Raw genomic sequence first — 17631 nt, 5'->3', positions numbered from 1 at the left:
AAAGAGAGTCATAGATATCAGTGTTGTTACATGAATATGTGAGTCTTCGCATCGTAGTAATTCCATTGACCCATCTCCACGGTGCAAAGACACTCATAGATAACAGTTGGAACCTTTCCACAAGCTCTACAAAGACACTCATAGATAACAGTTGGAACCTTTCCACAAGCTCTACAAAGACACTCATAGATAACAGTTGGAACCTTTCCACAAGCTCTACAAAGACACTCATAGATAACAGTTGGAACCTTTCCACAAGCTCTACAACCCGGTGCAACTACGTTGATGTGTGAGTGTTCGTACAGTAATACTTGAGTTGTGCTCCAATGCAATATACCTCCCCCTCCCCCTTTAAATATAGAAAATACACCTCACGCAGAACAACCGCCTTATCCACAAGTATAATACAAATACACTCCAGTGTTCCCGACTTAGTCCTCCACGATTCGTCCAAGGGCTTGTCCCATCTTGATCGTCTGTCCTTTCTCCACTGCCCAGTGCCATCCGCTAATGGGCTTTCCCCCCTCCTCCTCCTTTTCAGAAGGCGCCTCGAATACCAAGACGATGGTGCTGCCCAGCTGGAATCCACCCATCTCCTCGCCTCGACGGAGGGCGTGGCCATGAAGAACCGAGCTGGCCCCCTCGTACGTGGCCTCGGCAAAGCCCATGTACGGCTCGCCGCGTTTGGCCGCTTCCTCTGCGGCATGATCGGCAGCCGTGTCCGTCAACAAGCTGTTTGTTCGCAGCTCGCGGTCAAAGTTGATCTTGATGGAGCCAACATTTGTCGCCCCGACAGGCACGTAGCTGAAGAAGCCGTAGCGCCAGCGGCCCAGCAGCACCACACGCTCGTTCAGGGTAAACAGACCGGGAAGGGTTCGTTGCAGGTATGGCGAAACACTGTACAGCTCTCCGGCAAAGTGGCGCCGTCGCTCGACGACCCAGTTTGTAGGCGAGTGGAATCTGTGATAGTCACCGGGAGCTAGATAGATGACGGCGTAGTAGAGTGATGTGCTCTTGTCCGCGGAGACGATGTCATACCAGGGCTTTTCCCCAAGGGCTAGCTCGGCCCGAACCTCGGATACGGCCCGGGCAGAGACTTCGGTCGACTCATCGGTTGTCGGGTGAGGTTTTTGAGCATCGGCCTGGCCGGATAGCAGATCAGGGAGGGTGTAGGAAATGCCGTTCATCTTGGCGAATTCTTCCTCCTGCCTGACAACTTCCTCATCTCCGTGGGACACGCTGCCACCACTTCGAACAGATGCAGAGCTTTGGCCAGAGGCGATGCTGGCCGTGGGTGTGTTTTTGCCCAGCAATGCATCGACGCTATACGTCATTCCCTTGACCTGCTCGATATCTCCGCCCTCAATTCGTCCATACTGCAGGATTTTACCGTCCGACGGGGAGAGCAGGGCGCGGCTGTCGGGATCGAGAGGTCTTGCGCCAGGCTTGAGTGTGCGGTAGAAGAATGCAGCCAGGTTTGGGTAGACGTGTAGGTCGGGTTCGGATACTTCGTCAAGGCTTTTTGGGCTGGTATTAGCCAAGGGCGACATTCAAATGGCGAAGTGAGGCCATCGAGAGAACTCACTTGACACCGAATATAAAAGAGTAGAGCTTGAATCCAGGCACACGCAGGTAGTACGGGATTGTCAGTTCGTTGAATTTCCCCCAAATCCGCGAGATGGCCTTCAGGGGCAAAGTTGACATTACTTGAACTTGCCTGGAGTGCAAATCCCGTTAGCCTGGCTCTGGAGGAGAGCGGGGATGCAGAGTGACGATTTTGCATACCATGGCCCATCGGGTCGAATCCTCTGACGCCGTTTTGGCTGCTCGCTCGAGACACCAGCGTCTTCCTGCCGTCGCTTCTCCTGCTCTCTCGCAGTGACTTTGTAGAATTGCACCAGGCCGAGAAAACCGATGCCCACGCCGACAGGGATGTGGTACCAAGTTATCTTGCTGTTCCGCAGGGCCTCGCCCAGGCGCTGAGAGAACCCGGGGCGTCTGGCATACCGCGACGAGAAGTGCCGAGCAGCAATTGGTGTTTGGAGAGGGTATCGGAAGCTCAGCAGGGGGGTTGTCACACGCTGGTCTGCGCAGCTGGAGCATCGTCGGCGAATGTTGGCCAGGGCATGTCGTCGCAGGAGCTGGCCGGAGCCAACTCCCAGAGCTGCCATGATTGTGGTCAACCGGAGGGCGAGGTACGGAGAATGTCAGATACCGAGTGCGAAGCTATGCAGCTGGCATCGAATTGGATTGGGGTCCCAGCGGCAATTCGCGAGGACTTGGGGGAGGTAGTCTTGAACAAATGCACCTGACGTAGTCACCAAACCTGGTGCTTGCGAGATGGAGGAAGAGAAGGGAAAGTGGAGATGTATTGAATGTACTCCATCAAAGCAGCCACTCACTACCAACAGCTGATGTCACTCGGGTGCTTGGAGAGGATCAAATGCCTCACGTCTTTACTTTAAAACAAAACAGACAATCAATCAATTGACTTCCATGACTAGATATGCCGAGTCGACTAACACTCTAAATTCCAGATTCTACATTCATCTCGGCGGTGCAACAAAAAACAAAAAAGCAAACAAAATTCTAAAAACGGCATCAAATGGAGCAAGTGCTAGGAACCCAGGTAGGTATGTAGGGTAGGTAATGGTGAGCTGCGCCATGTGCTACAATGTAGCAGCACTCAATGGTCTCCACTCTCCATGCCATCACCGGACACGTCCCACGTCCTCTCCTCGCCTACCTACCTAGGTATCCAACCGTATTCGACCACGCAGCGCAGAGAGGCCATCTAGATTCGTGCCTGGCGCAGCATCAAGTTGTCTGGTATATATTCAGGCACGATGCCGCTGCAGTGCACGGGAAACCTCAAGCCTGGTCTCGTCAGGCATGCCAGCGGCACTGTATGTAAGCGTGACCTTCTCGGATAGATTGACTTTGTCAACAACGATGGCCTTCACTGGATCTGGGTACTGTACTTTAAAGTCTTTCCGTGGCACCCAGATAACGTGTATTTCTTCCAAAGCCGCTGCTCTCTCACCAGCAGCAACTGCCAATTCTCGATGGAGTCGCTCACGAACAGAATGTGAGGACACGGACAGCGTCTCGAGCAGCCCAGGCTCGTTCTCGTAATGAAAAACCCAGGTAAGCCTCTTCAGTCTGGGACCCAAAATGCGCGCTGCAAATTGCTCGGCATCGTCACATGCAACGAACCCCAATCGGTCGGGGTATCTCAACCCCCTATAGTGCAAGCTAAGGTGTTCCAAAGCCGTACAGTCAGAGACGTTGAGTGTCGAAGGGACTCCAAATGCGGAAAATACCAGACTGAGGGCCCGGAGACTGTGCTTGTGTCCGTCGAAACGCATAGGGAAGGGGATGTGTGGCGTGGGTCGCGAGTAGTCCAGCAAGGTCAATTCCTCGAGGGCGTTGGGAAACCCTTCGAGTACGCTGGGGAAATCAAACAAGTTTTGGATGCCTGCTATGGAAAGTGATGTAATGTTGCACTCTCCCCGAAGCATCTGAATGCCGTTAGCATATATGCCCGTTGTTGGAAACCGAACCACGCGTTTACTCACCGGCTGACCTTCGGCTCTCTCGCTCTCCTTCAAATTGCTCGTGATTCCTAGGTGCAACTTCCTGACTGACGATGGCCATTGCATGGAATATAATGAATCGAGTTCCCTCATATGATCCACTGTCAAAATTGCAACCGTGACCAATCTTGACATGTCTTTGACAGGGTCTAACAATCTAGGATACAAGGTGTTCTGCATCTCCGTAGTCCTTTTGAAACTGCAAGCAATCCAAAGCTTTGTCATATTTGGGAGGTCAGGAACGATTTCTTCAAGACTCCGCAAGAACTCTTCGCGCCCAGCAAACTGGTCTTCTGTCATGTTCACTCCAAGCTCGCGGCACTGGTTACCAAGTTCGCGATTTCGCTGAAGCGCATTGCGGAGGCCCCGGGACCAGTTAACTGGATTTAGCATGAATCCGAATCGCTTCATGTCATCGGCTTTGAGGGGGCAAGCGTCGTATTGGAACAAATATCGGAACTTGACTTGTTCTACTACATCGCGGAAACGAGAACAAGTAAGTGCCAAGTTAAGGATTGCTGGGCCATCACCTGGAGTCGCACAGGATGAAGCCTCAGGACAGTCATAATCAGGCTCCCGCACGGCGATGGCCAAGTCGAAGATTATCATCAGAATCTCGACTGTGAGATCTTGAATGCCTGCCATTATAGTCTTGTGCTCCGACAACTTGTCAGACTAGCAGGCTCGGGTGAAAAGGTCCTGGCAAGGTAGGCGAAGAGAGGGAGGCAAACGGAAAACTGGGAAAGAGATGTTGATAGTTGTGCCTTTACTATTATTGTTTTGCATATAACTAGAAACTGGCCGTCCCATCCTCTTTATATACTCCATGACGGACTCGTGAGACCGTGAAATGAAGACTGAACACATGCAGTGAATACAGATGGCTTTTTGTGGCAATGTCTGTTGTCTCAAGAGCGATTTATAAAGGCCTGGTTCGATTTTCTTTGCTCGTGCCCTGAACACAAACAGGCCAGCCCCTTGGTTGGAAACAGCACTTGCTCTCCACAGTGAGTCTTTTGCTGAAAGATATTGGACTGGCCTCTCTGTCCAAGTATTCCTCCGAATGTTGGTACATAACTTAGTAGGCATGTTGTGTCGCGACTTGCGGAAACAAGGCTTGGAGTCCAACCGCCCGACGTTACTTCAACGAGAGCACAAAGGATGAAAGCGCATTGAACGTGTACCCGGGGGTCCGAGAACTGTGGACGTGCCCTGTGTCTTTGTTGCCGAGGCGATTCTTCCCAAGAGCTCTGATTCAACATGTCAGAATGTCACATTGAGCCAAATTCAAGTTCATTGGGAACAGGTTAGTCCCCGCGAGATGGTCCATGTACAAAGCATATTCTCCCACTCGGTGCCAGCTAGTAATCGCCAGTTCCCTACCTATCTACGTAGGTCAATCACCACAGGTATGCTGTGGCATCCATGTCGAAGGAGGCAGCGTGTATCTGGTGATGGAGTCAATAGACATGTGAATGCTGATGGAGGCTGCCCAAGCGCTTACTGCATGAGGTGACTACCTACCTAGGTAACCGAGTCATGGCATACAAGAGAGCGCTCTATTGTAGACTGGACGGGCTATATACATTATAGTAGTTGCCGGTGCAGAATCTGCTTTAGGTTTGGCTATTTTAGTAGCCTTTTATAGACTAAGGGGAAGTATCGCAATAGAATAAAGTACAAGTACTTTATGAATAATGCAAGCAGGAGGCACCTGGGGCCTTTGCTGCGCCGGACATCGGGCAGTGGGTCTTCTGTACATGGCTGGGCACAACAGTCCGGAGCCTCAGCAGGTACCTGGCACCGCTAGCCAATCCCGAAAAAGCCACCGTGGAACTTTGGAACTCGACATTGAATGCTCCAGAGCACGACTCAGCACATCAACTACAAGAAGCATGTACCCAAGTGAGTGACTGGCATTTCATCACTTCACCACTACATGTGCATGTGCAGCTTGGCCTTTGCTCTTGGCCGGCGCCCCATTCTCGTTCAGGGTACTTCTTCCTTGTGCTTTGCTTTTTTTTTCTTCTCTTTTTTTGCGACGACATCGTCTTGAATAGGGAAACACGACTCACTGCGCACCCCCTCTGACCCTGGACATGATCTGACACTCGACGGCCAACCTCGATCCATTCAACAGGTTGTGGCTGCTGTGAATAATCGTTGTTTCCTTCGAACCCTCTTCTCCATCCATTGTCTGCAAGACCGGGCAGTTGAAAGATGGCGTCTGGACCATTGGACTCGCAGCCCGCCGAAGCCGCCGGCGCCGGAACTCCTGGGGAGCTTGTTGTCAACCTCCAGATTCTGTCCCCGTCCGTGGGCGTTAATCGCCCGCTTCTGTTTCCCGACCTGCCGGCTGTGACAACAATCAAGCAGCTTAAAGACAGAATTCGCCAAGCGCTTCCTCTGCGACCAGCCGATGAAAACCAGCGCCTGATCCACCGAGGGAGAGCTCTGTTGCGCGAGTCGGACAACTTGCTAGACGTCTTTGGCGCCGATGCTGTGAGTTCAGTGCCATTCATCATGCCTACTTCGACTCTTGAGTTGGCTTGCGTCGAGTTAACCAAAGTCCCCCTGATCACAGCTTCGAATCCCCGAACGGCAAACCATTCACCTCGTCGTGCGGGAACTCACCGATAGCCATTCGTCGAGTCCTGCGCCTACAACCGCCCGAGGTCCGAGTCCTGCGTCCACCGCTCACACTCCAGCTCCAACGGCGCAGCATGCTGCTCAGATTTATTTCGGACCGCCACCCCCCCCTGGGCTTGCCAGGAGGACGCATTCCCAGCCTGCTACGCCCGGAGGCCACAATGCCCGGATACCTTCCCCTGCCTTGGCCCAACAACAACAGCAACAGCAACCTCCTCACCCCAACGCCGATCCCGCCGCTGTTTTCCAACAACACCACCAAAACATGAACAACTGGCTCAGCCACATGCAACGAGACGGCGCTGCGACCAGGGCTATAGTCCAGCAGCACCAACTAGGAAGGGCTCACATGGGGATGCGAGGCATTGGAGATTCGGCTGGAGCCCCCAGCCATTCTGGGGCCAACTCGGTAGCTCCCAATAGTGGCCGGGCTAGTCCGGCAGCAACTCAAACCGTCTACCGTGAGACCGTTGGGCCTAATGGGCATAGCTACCACCTTGAAACGGTCATCCGGTCTGGAACACCAGGCCAACAAAACGGGCTTTCCTTCGCCGATGTTCAAAATATCCTGCGAGGGGCAGACGCCAACCAAGCTACGGCTACAATAACAAATGCCATGCAGAGAAGTGCCTCCGGAGCCTCCATACACGGCAGGCCGTTGAACCAGCCTGGCATCACCACCCCTATACTTGGTCCCCGTGCCTCAACCACTGGCAGCGGACGTGCCACACCTGATTCGAGCACAAGATTTGGCTTGGGAGCCGGCCACTTCGCAGTTTCTACGGGAGCCCAGGGCGGCCCGTCGTGCCATGGTGCGGATCTCTATATGATTTCGTCGCCCCAAGGGCCTCGTGCCCTCTTGATGAGAAACCATACTGCCGAGATGTACTACACTCCTAGTCGGACGGTATTCCAGAACAGCATGCCTCCCTTCCGGGTTCCGGCTGGCTACGCCAACCCCGTCTATCCTGCCATACAACATCAGACACCTCAGAGTAACTACCAGCAACACCCACCGCAACAACAACAGCAGGGGCCAGAACAGCAACACCGGGGCGACCAGGCCCACGCTCCGCCGGCCGGACAGGGCGCCATGCACCCAGCAAACCCTCCAGCCGCAGGTCTGCCGCCCCTCTTGTTGCAGGCCTGGCCCCATATATGGCTAGTTTTCCGCTTAGCCCTGTTTGTTTGGCTTTTCACGTCTCCAAACTCCAGCTGGTCGAGGTGGTTTACGGTTATATGCCTTGCCATTCTCGTGTTTCTCCTAAGCACAGGAATTTTAAATGGCGTTGCCGAGAATGCTTGGCGGCCTATTGGCAGACATTTGGAGAATCTTCTTCCTACTCCCGAACAACATGTCCGTAGACAGCAACTACCGGCTGGCCACGCAGGCCCTCCGGAGCAGCAGCCTCTTGTTCAGGCAGGTGAAACAAACCCAGCACAGATGGCAGCGAGGTTGATGGCTGAACGACGACGTCAATCTTGGTTTACGGCCCAAGTACGTCGAATTGAGAGGGCTGGACTTCTATTTCTCGCAAGCATTGCCCCAGGAGTGGCGGAAAGACACATAGCAAACTTGGAAGCAGAGACACGCGCCGAGGAAGCGCGGAGGCGTGAAGAAGAGGAGGCGGCGGCGGCCACAGAAGCAGAAAACAATGCCAGTTCAGGAGATACGAGCCAAATAATCAATGAGTCTGGTGTCGAGAACCAGACGCAGGAAGGGACCACGCATGGAAATGAAAGACAAGAGGAGCCCCGTGGTGATGTTGACGCGGATGGTGTCGGAGAAGACCTGATTGCTTTGTAGTAACGGGGTTGGTACGTGCATGGTTTTATAGACGGATGAATGAATGGCGGTGGAATATTATTGGATGTACATCCTGCACACTACAGCAAGCGATTTTGAAAATAGCATTATCAGGGGTTCTGGTGCCATCATCAGACAGCCTGCTCAAGCGCCTTCTTCTTCTTCTTCTTCTTCTTCGTTTTTCTTTTTTGATATTGTGGTGTCCATGAAACAAGTCACTACGGTAAGCTGCTACTATCTAAGGGCCTAGATAGGTAGGTGGCTCTACCTGACGCCAAACCGCCCCGGGCCGATGACGGTCAAAATTTTGAAGCATCAAACTGCTCTCTGCTGGAGTTGAGCTGTTGCTTAGTTGATAGTGTAGGTGGCTTTGCTGACAACCAACCATGATTCCAACGGGGCGTTGGATTTAATCGATTTGAGAGCTACTACTAAAGGAAGGAAACTGTGGTGTATTTTGGAGACATTCAATTTACCAGCACCGCCTTTTGTCGTTTTAAACCGTAAGAAATACTTGGCCTTGATTTTCGCATATTCATCCGATGCTGGCATCTGCACAACGCCAATGGGTGGCTTGGTGGGAAAGTTCCTTGTGGCGCTTGCTCTTATCTTATCGCTGAGAGTCGGGACAAAGTATCCCGCCGCCTGAAGCTCGTCGCAGTCTGCCAGTTCCATCCACCGAGACATGCAAGAGCGTTTTGGCTGCTGCTCCGAGCCCACACCAGAAATAATACTTTTGCCGTCTACTATCCCTCCGATCCATTTTTCACATTCGACAAGCCCGTCGCTGAGTCCGGGGCACAGTCGCAAAGCTAGCGTATCGCCGGCGCAACAATGAGCGGCGGGTGGAATACAAGTACGTCGCTCTGGGTCTGCCACCTCTGTCAGTGTATTTCAGCTAACCCGAGCCTCCTCAACAGTCGAGTCTGATGCAGTATGGACACCAAAGTAAATCCCACCGTAAATATATACCTCATACTGACGGGCCATATTTCCGTTCCTCCTAAATAGGGCGTCTTCACGTCTCTCATCGAGAACCTCGGCGTCAAAAACGTCCAGTTCGAGGAGCTGCTCACCCTCGACGCCGCCGAACTGGTGACTCTGCAGCCTCTGTACGGGGTGATTTTCCTCTTCAAGTACCCGACCGACCGGCCGTATGCCACGCCAGACGGACCGCTCGACGGGTCGTTCGACCACGGCGCCTCGGAGCAGATGTTCTTTGCCGCCCAGACAATCCAGAATGCGTGCGCCACGCAGGCCCTCCTCAGCGTCTTGATGAACAAGACGGAGGATGTCGACATTGGACCCCAGATGCGAGACTTTCGCGAGTTCACCATGGTGCTGCCGCCCGAGTTCCGGGGCGAGGCGCTGAGCAATTCCGATTTGATCAGGGAGGTGCACAACAGCTTTGCGAGGAGCAGCCCGTTCGCCGACGAGACGCAAAAGACTGGCGAGGCCGAGGACGCCTTCCACTTCATTGCGTACACGCCCGTCAACGGCGCGCTGTACGAGCTCGACGGGCTGCAGCCTGCTCCTATATCCCACGGGCCGTGTACCCTGGACTCATTCCCGGCCAAGGTGGTCGAGGTGCTACAACGACGCGTGGCTCGCTACGAGACGTCGGAAATTCGCTTCAACCTGCTCGCCATGTGCCGCGACCTGCGGGTCCGCGCTCGCGAGTTTGGCGACGATGAACTCTTGGCCAGGGAGGAGAGGAAGCGCCGGGACTGGCAGTTTGAGAACGCCCTCAGGCGACATAATTTTGTTGGGTTCGCCGGCGAATTGCTCAAGGGGGTGGTGGATGCCAAGCTCAGGGAGGGCGGTGACGCTGCGGTGGACAAGTGGGTTGACGAAAGCTTGGAGCGACGAAAAGCGGCCGAGAAGGCGTTGCGAAGAGGGGATGGAGATGTCGATATGGAGTGAATTATACTGACGTTGTATGGCTGATTGTGCTCAGGCTGATTCTCCGTTTTGTTACGTGGTATGATACCCTCCGCCATTTTCACCTTGTTGTATAAAAATATGAAGAGCTCCTAGGTTTTGGCTACGTTGAATACCCAGGTGAGCTGCGAACTAATAGATCACACATGTCTGTTCTTTTAGACTAGATGGCTACATTGTTTGACAGTGCTTGCCCTCATAAATGACGATGTTGTCTCCGTTCGCATGACCTTGCGACGTTTCCCGAAACCTTACAACTTTGCTTCAGCATTTGCGGAGTAGTCGTCGTTCGAGACGGGTTGGACTCGGGTCATGGAAGAAGAGCCGTCCATGTCGTCAGTTCCATTGCCGCCTGATGCGGTGTCGCGATCTTCATTCTGGTCTCGACAGCGGTGCTTCAAAACTCTTACAAACCAGGGTGGACGACCAACTCCCTTCCATGTCCAATACTCTTTGAGATCATACTCACGTGGTTCAATGCGCCCACCGCTTACATAGACAACAATTCCGACAAGCCCGTTTAGTATGGTGTACACAAATATACCTCTGGATCGATGGGTCAGTTGGGTATCGATTGCGATGGGGACACAGACTTACGCAATGAGACCGTACGCAACGCTGTAGGTGAACGGTATGAGGGCCATGACTACAAAAGAAGGCAGTACATCACCAATATAGTACCAGTTGACCTGTGTAATCTGACGAATCATCATACAGCCGACCTGTCCCTCATCATTAGTCACAAGCTCAGCTTGTACACGACGTTTGGACTTACCATGATCAATGTACAACCAGTTGCCCATGGAGGCAGTGAGGCGAAAATAGGGGCGAAGAAGATGGAAACCAAGAAACACAACCCCGAAACGATGGCGGTGATTCCCGTTCGACCACCCTCAGCAATGCCGGCTCCGCTTTCAATGAATGCCGTGACAGGAGAGGACCCAAACAAGGCACCGATGGAGATGAAAAAAGCATCAGTGCAGTATGCCAGGGTAGAACGACGAAAATCGCCGTCCTTGCGATCGTCGATGCCACAGAAACGAACCATGGAATACAACGTGGCTGTGGCGTCGATGATATCGACATAGAGAAACGTGAAGAGGGCGAGGGCGAATTGCGAACCACCGCGGCTGAAGGTCCAGTCGAGTTTATTGAGGGTCTTGTCCATAGGGTGCCAGGCAACAATCTGCTTGAAGAAGTCGAAGCGTAAGTTGCCGACCTCGTTGTCTGGGAAGTAGGTCACGGTTGTATTACGACTAATTTCCAGCCAAGTCAACTTTTGATGGCTACGTCCATGAGGGCGTATACGTGAGTAAGAGAACTTACGGCCAGGATATGACGGACACGAGAGCGATGCCGATGACGAGGGAGTATTTGATGCGGTATGCCATCAGGAAGGCCGTGACGATACCGCCGCAAAAGATGCCGAGCCACATCTACGGTTGCCCCCCTTTGGTTAGTTTCTCACGAAAAAAAAAAAAACCGAAAAAAGGGACAGAAAGAGTGTAAAAAAAAAAGAGAGAAGAGAGAGTTATTGGAGCGAGACTTCGAACCTTGGGACTGGTCATTTGACCGGATGCACACATTCCTTTTTCATTGAGAAGTTCAGAGGGGCATCCTCCCAGGGCAAGTGGCGTCGCTGGGCCACCGCCGGTGATGACTCCGATGCCGACCGAGTAGGACAGTCCAATTTCTGTCAGGAAAAATCCAATGCCGACACCAGTAGCGACCTTCAACGTGGAGGGGATTAGCTTAACCAGCCACTGCCTCATGCCGCTCAGTGCCAGCACTACGAAGATGATGCCTTCGATGAAGACGGCTGTGAGGGCGGTCTGATATGGGATCTTTCCGCCTCCATTTACACCGACAACCTAGCCAGAGAGTTTTGGCTTGTATTAGCTCCTGAGATATGCATGGCATGCTTCAAGGGCGATATGGGTGAACGAGATACCTGGAAAGCAAAGTAGGCGTTGAGTCCCATGCCTGGCCTATATCGGCGTATCAGCTGGAGTATTTGAAGTTGTACCGTGTACGGAGTCACTTACGCAAGGGCAACAGGGAGATTGGTTAGAATGCCAAATACCAGGGACGCTAGCCCGGCAATGGCGGCCGTGGCAGTGATCAGTTCTCGTCGAACATCTAGGCTCCATCAGTCAGGATGGTCTGGTGACTGAGGGAATGGTAACGCTTTCACCCACCCTCTTTGCAGGTTTTGAATTCTGGGATGCCATCACACGTCTGCTTGTCCTCGAGATCACAAACACAAGGACCGCCAGTTGAAGAGAGTATAGATGCCTAAGAAATCGTTAAGACTCTGGCTTCCAGACAAAGGCCATAGGAGTAGGTGACGGACATTGACGGAAATAATGTACGCCATTGTCGCAAAGGTCGTCAACCCAGCTCGAATTTCCCGGCAGAAGCTTGCACTGTCTATCTTGTCTGGCTAGATGAGTACCGGATTAGCAAAGACGCAGGTTTCTTTCTGGGGGGTTGACACACATTAACGCTGTCCCCGAGGCGAAAGTAGCTCCCAACACGAGAGTTGGCTACCCAGAGGTCAACGGAGCGGAAGAATTTACGTAATTCCATGATGATGGATGGCCTATCTTGTGAAAAGGGGCTTGGTACGATGGCAGATGGCAGTTGTTTTCCGTCATGTGTTGTAAGTGGCATTGCAAATGGTGGATCTGACAATGATGCATTTACAAGACTTGAGGGGAAGAAGGGGGGAAGAGGAAGGCGAGAGACGAAAGCAAGTTTCTAAATGTATCAAGATGAATTGAGCGAAATGTGAATTAAGGGCACGTGGACAACTCCAGTAGATCCGGCACTGCGAGACAGCTGGCAGCTGGCAGCTGGCGACTTGGGAGCCGGATGAACGACTTGACATCTCAGTGCTGGGTGGGCTTCTTGAGCTGGGCAGATGGGGCGTCACAGATATCTGGGTTTCAGAGCAGATGATATGAATGGCTAAGGCTCGCCTACGCTGCGGACAGATGCAACTACCTAGGTAGGTTCCATCATGTTCATCAACTTACAACATCGGACCCTGTTTGAGTCCGGCCCAGTGATCCACGAACTCTTACTGTACGCCTACATGAGAAGAGAGCCTCCAAGGGGAATGGCACGAAACGCGGCGCTCATCCAGAATGAAGTTTATTGCATGCAGGGTAAACTAGATTTCTATACGCGTTACTAATGAAGCGTGGCTCGATCTGTGCTCCGTTTCTCAAGATGCTGTGAATGCCGAGATGTATCCCGACCAAATGGCCCTGCGTTGCCAGGATCGAGGACCGGACGAAACAACGAGCAAGCATACTTTCATCTCATCATCTTTCTGAAGACTGAGCTCGGGCAAACTGTGTTTTACGACTTTTAGGTTTCAGAGCTTGGTAACGAACGATGGGGGTAATTGACGCTCTGCGGCAACTCTGTGAGCCTGCCTATATGCTCCTTGTTGAAAGAAATGCCCAATTTTGGATGAAAGTGCCACCAGACGGTTGTGGGGGTTGTTTCAGGCTGCGAAAGGAATGCAATGTAATACAATCCTGAGTATGGGATTTAATTGGTCTGACTAAAGGGCAGAATATATCATCTGGACAGCACACAAAGGTCCTTTTGTTCTTTGGCCCGCTTGGCCCAGCCATAACCACGGCAACGTCGGCCGCGAACAATGGCGACACCAGCTACTGCAGAGGTATTGGTTGGCGTGGAATCGCGGGATTCTCGGGGACTGATTTGTACACCTGCCTTGGGGAACATGGAGGTGGTCCAGCGTCTGCGGTGCGGCATCTGACTCGCCTCGATGCCATCATCTACTGCTCGTGTCATGGATGCACACGCTGCAGGCGGATGACAGATGGTAGCTGGGAACATGGAGCCCTTGACACTGTTTGTACGACTGTGAATACTGTTCGCTGCGGATAAAGGAAGAAGGAAGCTCGGACATAGCCGAGGATTATGACACGCACGACGGTCTAGTTGTACCAACACTAGGCATCAAAAAGCGAGCAACATTTTCTTTCCCATTTGTTTCACCGCCGCGTTTTGTTTCGTGGGAAACATAGCACCACGCCCGCCACCCTCTAAACTTTGGTAATTCTTTTCTTTTCAAAAATAACAACGTTTTTAGGTATGTGAAGATATTTGATTCTTTCGGTACTAAACCGCGTGGCGAGAAAACCGTCTGTCAACTGCCACGCCCCGGCTGCTGCTTTGCGGTGACATCAATTCTGTCCCAACTCATGCAGCATCCGCCCTCCACAAGCACCCATTCCTAACCAACAAGTCAGATTTAAGCTCGCTAATTAAGGCTGATGTGAAACTGAAAGCAATAACTGATTGGTCGTGCCGAGTCTGTGGATCAACACAGTTCAACACAGTTGTTCACTGCAGTCTGGGGCCTCCCATCTTGATGCAAGCCAGAGAGCATCTGGGTCGCCACCGTCACACATCTCTCACCTCCTTTTGGTCTGGACTTGAACTCTTTGTTACACGGCAGCGGGTAATTGCATCTAATAATTCTCGTGCGACTGCTATTTCACGCTCTCCATTGGATGGCAACACCACTCAGAGTTCACGCCAAACCTGATCTCTCTGCCAGCATCGGCCAACCATCTAATCTCGACTAATATTCACCACAGTCATTCCAACAAGAAATAAAGAAGGAAAAAACAGGCTGTGTGTCAACAACCTCAGGTGCGAAAAAAAAAAAACAAATCCAAAAGACCGATTCTGCGCTGAAAAAGATATTCCATAGCCTGTTAATGGTGCCAACAAAAACGCCCCCTTGCCACTCGACTTATAACCTCGTCTCCAGAAGCTGCCTGTCATACCTCAAGCGTCTATTCTAACCTCAGCGTCTCGTCTTGTGGCACTTGGAATTGGAGCTTGCTACATGTATTGTTTAATGAAGCAGGGGTCTTGTCGTTTGATCCCGTCGAGAAAAGGCAGCGCCTAAAAGTCCCGCGTAGGCGGAATCGCACCAACTTTAACACAATCCGCCGAGTTGACCACCTTGGCTCCCGTTGCCATGTGGGATGTGGCCTGGACAGACCCAAAACGAGAGCTAGTGGGCGAGCATCGCGGGAGAAAGGACAAAGACAGGAGTGTCAAGGACAAGAGCCTATCTCGAAACTCGGTCTCGACAACAAGCTCAAAGACATCTACTCACTCTACACTTTCTCGTCTTCGGGCCAGAGCGCTTCGATCCTCTTCAAAAGAGTCCCCTAGGCAGAATATAAATCCGGACTCTGGGCCTCAGACTCCCGATCGCTCCTTCAACAATCGCTCTCCATCGGTGATGTCAGATGCTGAGCAGAGACAAGTTAGTGGCCGCCCGATCCTCAGCTGCTCCGACTTGCAAGTAGAAGCTACAACACAGAATGGATTTAACTCAGTGGGGCGAAGCAAGTTTGCTGCCGTTAAAATAACCAAAAACAAAGGTGAATAAGGCATGTCTGTGCGCATTTTGACTATTTTTGCTCATGCCGTCGTGAAGGACTAGCTCCAGAAACATCAGCCGCGATTGAGTCGTGCGCTAGGCAGTCAAATGACAGTGACGTATTTTCGACAAAAAGAAGGGAGAAAGAGGAAACTAAATCTACAGGATACAGAAATGGAAATTCGAAGCAGCCTAATGGGGCCGGTATCTGGCTGCAGCGTCCGCTTGATCTCCAAAGCCCTATAAGACAGTCGTTTGTAGCCAGTCCCTTGGTGTCGCCCAAGTGGCCCAAGTCGCCATCCAGGTATGAATAGCAAAGTCCAGTTCGACAATAAACAAAGTATAGAAATTCTGACAAAGAGAATACAGAGTCCCTGGGTTAAGCGCAGCACTGCCGCAGGATGAGCCAGTAAAGGTGGTACCGCCCATGAGATCTCAAATACGACTACCACCCAAGCCAGCCCAGGAATTCTCTCCTATCAACGATTTATCCTTGTGGCGCAGCCCGAGAGAATGGAGTGCGACGACAGAAATGGGAAACACGGTCCAAATGATAGAGACAGTGACCGGACTCAGAGCCAAAGAGCTAGAAACCACCTCCTTCGAGATGTCGCCCGAGTCGTGGGATCTACCGACAGAGGTGAAGCAGATGGCCCAAGCTAAGCCTTCAACCGCACTATCCAAGCTGAAAGCGTCGGCTGATAACGCTTTAAGCTTGGAGGAGACCCAAAAAATCAATGGGGAGAAGAAAAGATGGATGCTCTCTGTCTTACACCATCTAGATTGTGGCAACAGACACGACTCGAATGATTCAAGCACACTGAGGAACGGGCTCGAAATACTAGAACAGGCCAAGTGTCGAAAGATTTTGGCGGCATATGATCCTAGATGTACTGACTGGTCATGTCAAGCGCAACTCCTGTTAGATCAACTGCTAACATTGGCTGTAGTTTCGGCACGCTACTTGGCTGCGTTGTGGCCCGAAAACACAATTCATCACCTATCCGACAACCCACTCTCCTCCGACTCAGCATCCAATATTTGCGCTGTTTATAGTCCGGATGCGGTCTCGCCCTTCCTTGGACCCCTCCGTAATTTTGACGCTGCTTATTCCATGACATTGCCTTCTCTCTGCCGCGAGTCGGATATCCCGGCCGTTCTGAACAATATCAACAAATGCCTTAGGCCCGGAGGGGTCTATCATTTACTATTGATAGACCCTATACCTAACACTGATGCGCTGGGAAAGAACATGAGAGCTTGGTTTAGGAATAACCTGCTACAGAAACTTAGGCAGCAGTCACGATGTCTTAGTCCCAGCTACATCTTTCCAAAAGCCCTGGGGGAATCGTCACTGCGGGGGCATGGGAGCACCTTGACAACCACGAAGTTCTACGCGAACCCTCAGAATATCTGTCGCAGGCAGGACGAAACCGATGATGAAGCGAAGCGGGAGAGGGAAGGCAAAGAAACCAGGGCCGAGCTCAGGAGTATTGTTGGTCGTATGCTCTGGAGAGAAGTTTGGGGCGAGTTTGTTACGTCAGACACTTGGTGGTGGGAGGACCCGGATTGCATGCGGGAGTGCCTTGAACTGGGCACTTTCTGGGAATATTACTCAATCCAAGCTGTAAAATCAAATTGAAACCCCGAAGGCGCCGTTGGGTTCTGTGTTGAATCACCGCATCACCGCGCTTATCTACGGTCTGTTCGCTGTTTCTTGATTGAGCCCGAGCAGAGCCAGCAAAGGTCGCGACCCACCACCGAAAAAGACTCGTTGAGTCTCCCAATGGTTCTAGACCAAATAACGTATTTAAAATGATAATCAAAATGAAGCAGATCTCAACTGCCGACGAGTGCTCTTCTCCGAATAGGATTAATGCACCTTGTAAACTTGGTGGTGGAGTGCCACTTCCGTTGTGGCACAAGTAGGCATGGTCAAGTTCAACATACTGGTCCAGACAACAGAGACAACACAAGATAAACCTCAGTAATGCGACTTTGAAAGAGGGTCTGCAATTTTTTTTCTTGTGGTGATTGTCCGCAAAAGAGCTGAGACATGACGGTCATGGCAAACCGCTCTGACCTGCCTCCATTTCAGACAAGGACACCAAGGCGGAGGCAGCACATCGTGATCGGCAATCAACATAGTCTGCGTCTATTCTTAAGCCAAGGATCCCTAGATGAAGACGGCCCCC

The 17631-nt window shown here is 52.0% G+C and overlaps 6 protein-coding genes across 6 annotated transcripts; 3 read left to right on the top strand and 3 right to left on the bottom strand.

Moving 5' to 3' along the window:
* Positions 1-431: 431 nt before the first annotated feature.
* Positions 432-2171, bottom strand: MAA_03694 (phosphatidylserine decarboxylase proenzyme 1; the record flags this gene model as incomplete). The annotated part of the gene is made up of 3 exons (XM_007821692.2): positions 432-1527; positions 1586-1717; positions 1786-2171. 3 exons carry the CDS (start codon positions 2169-2171, stop codon positions 432-434), a joined length of 1614 nt encoding a protein of 537 aa, XP_007819883.2.
* Positions 2172-2837: 666 nt separating this feature from the next.
* Positions 2838-4241, bottom strand: MAA_03695 (uncharacterized protein; the record flags this gene model as incomplete). Its single annotated transcript, XM_007821693.2, has 2 exons — positions 2838-3521; positions 3579-4241. 2 exons carry the CDS (start codon positions 4239-4241, stop codon positions 2838-2840), a joined length of 1347 nt encoding a protein of 448 aa, XP_007819884.2.
* A 1575-nt stretch (positions 4242-5816) lies between these two features.
* Positions 5817-8052, top strand: MAA_03696 (ubiquitin family protein; the record flags this gene model as incomplete). Its single annotated transcript, XM_007821694.1, has 2 exons — positions 5817-6098; positions 6181-8052. The coding sequence occupies 2 exons, from the start codon at positions 5817-5819 to the stop codon at positions 8050-8052; spliced, it is 2154 nt and encodes a 717-aa protein (XP_007819885.1).
* A 936-nt stretch (positions 8053-8988) lies between these two features.
* MAA_03697 (Ubiquitinyl hydrolase, UCH37 type) lies at positions 8989-9975 on the top strand (the record flags this gene model as incomplete). The annotated part of the gene is made up of 2 exons (XM_007821695.1): positions 8989-9012; positions 9064-9975. The coding sequence occupies 2 exons, from the start codon at positions 8989-8991 to the stop codon at positions 9973-9975; spliced, it is 936 nt and encodes a 311-aa protein (XP_007819886.1).
* Positions 9976-10244: 269 nt separating this feature from the next.
* Positions 10245-12370, bottom strand: MAA_03698 (permease; the record flags this gene model as incomplete). The annotated part of the gene is made up of 9 exons (XM_007821696.2): positions 10245-10539; positions 10591-10715; positions 10769-11249; positions 11320-11429; positions 11547-11864; positions 11945-11981; positions 12039-12132; positions 12192-12288; positions 12347-12370. The coding sequence occupies 9 exons, from the start codon at positions 12368-12370 to the stop codon at positions 10245-10247; spliced, it is 1581 nt and encodes a 526-aa protein (XP_007819887.2).
* A 2655-nt stretch (positions 12371-15025) lies between these two features.
* Positions 15026-17078, top strand: MAA_03699 (uncharacterized protein; the record flags this gene model as incomplete). Its single annotated transcript, XM_007821697.1, has 4 exons — positions 15026-15437; positions 15494-15740; positions 15806-16326; positions 16387-17078. 4 exons carry the CDS (start codon positions 15026-15028, stop codon positions 17076-17078), a joined length of 1872 nt encoding a protein of 623 aa, XP_007819888.1.
* Positions 17079-17631: the final 553 nt, after the last annotated feature.

The sequence above is a fragment of the Metarhizium robertsii genome (assembly GCF_000187425.2).
Source record: "Metarhizium robertsii ARSEF 23 chromosome Unknown MAA_Scf_3, whole genome shotgun sequence".
In the NCBI taxonomy this organism is placed as follows: domain Eukaryota; kingdom Fungi; phylum Ascomycota; class Sordariomycetes; order Hypocreales; family Clavicipitaceae; genus Metarhizium; species Metarhizium robertsii.
The sequence above is the reverse complement of the archived record's forward strand: the minus strand, read 5'-3'. Positions and strand labels throughout refer to the sequence as shown.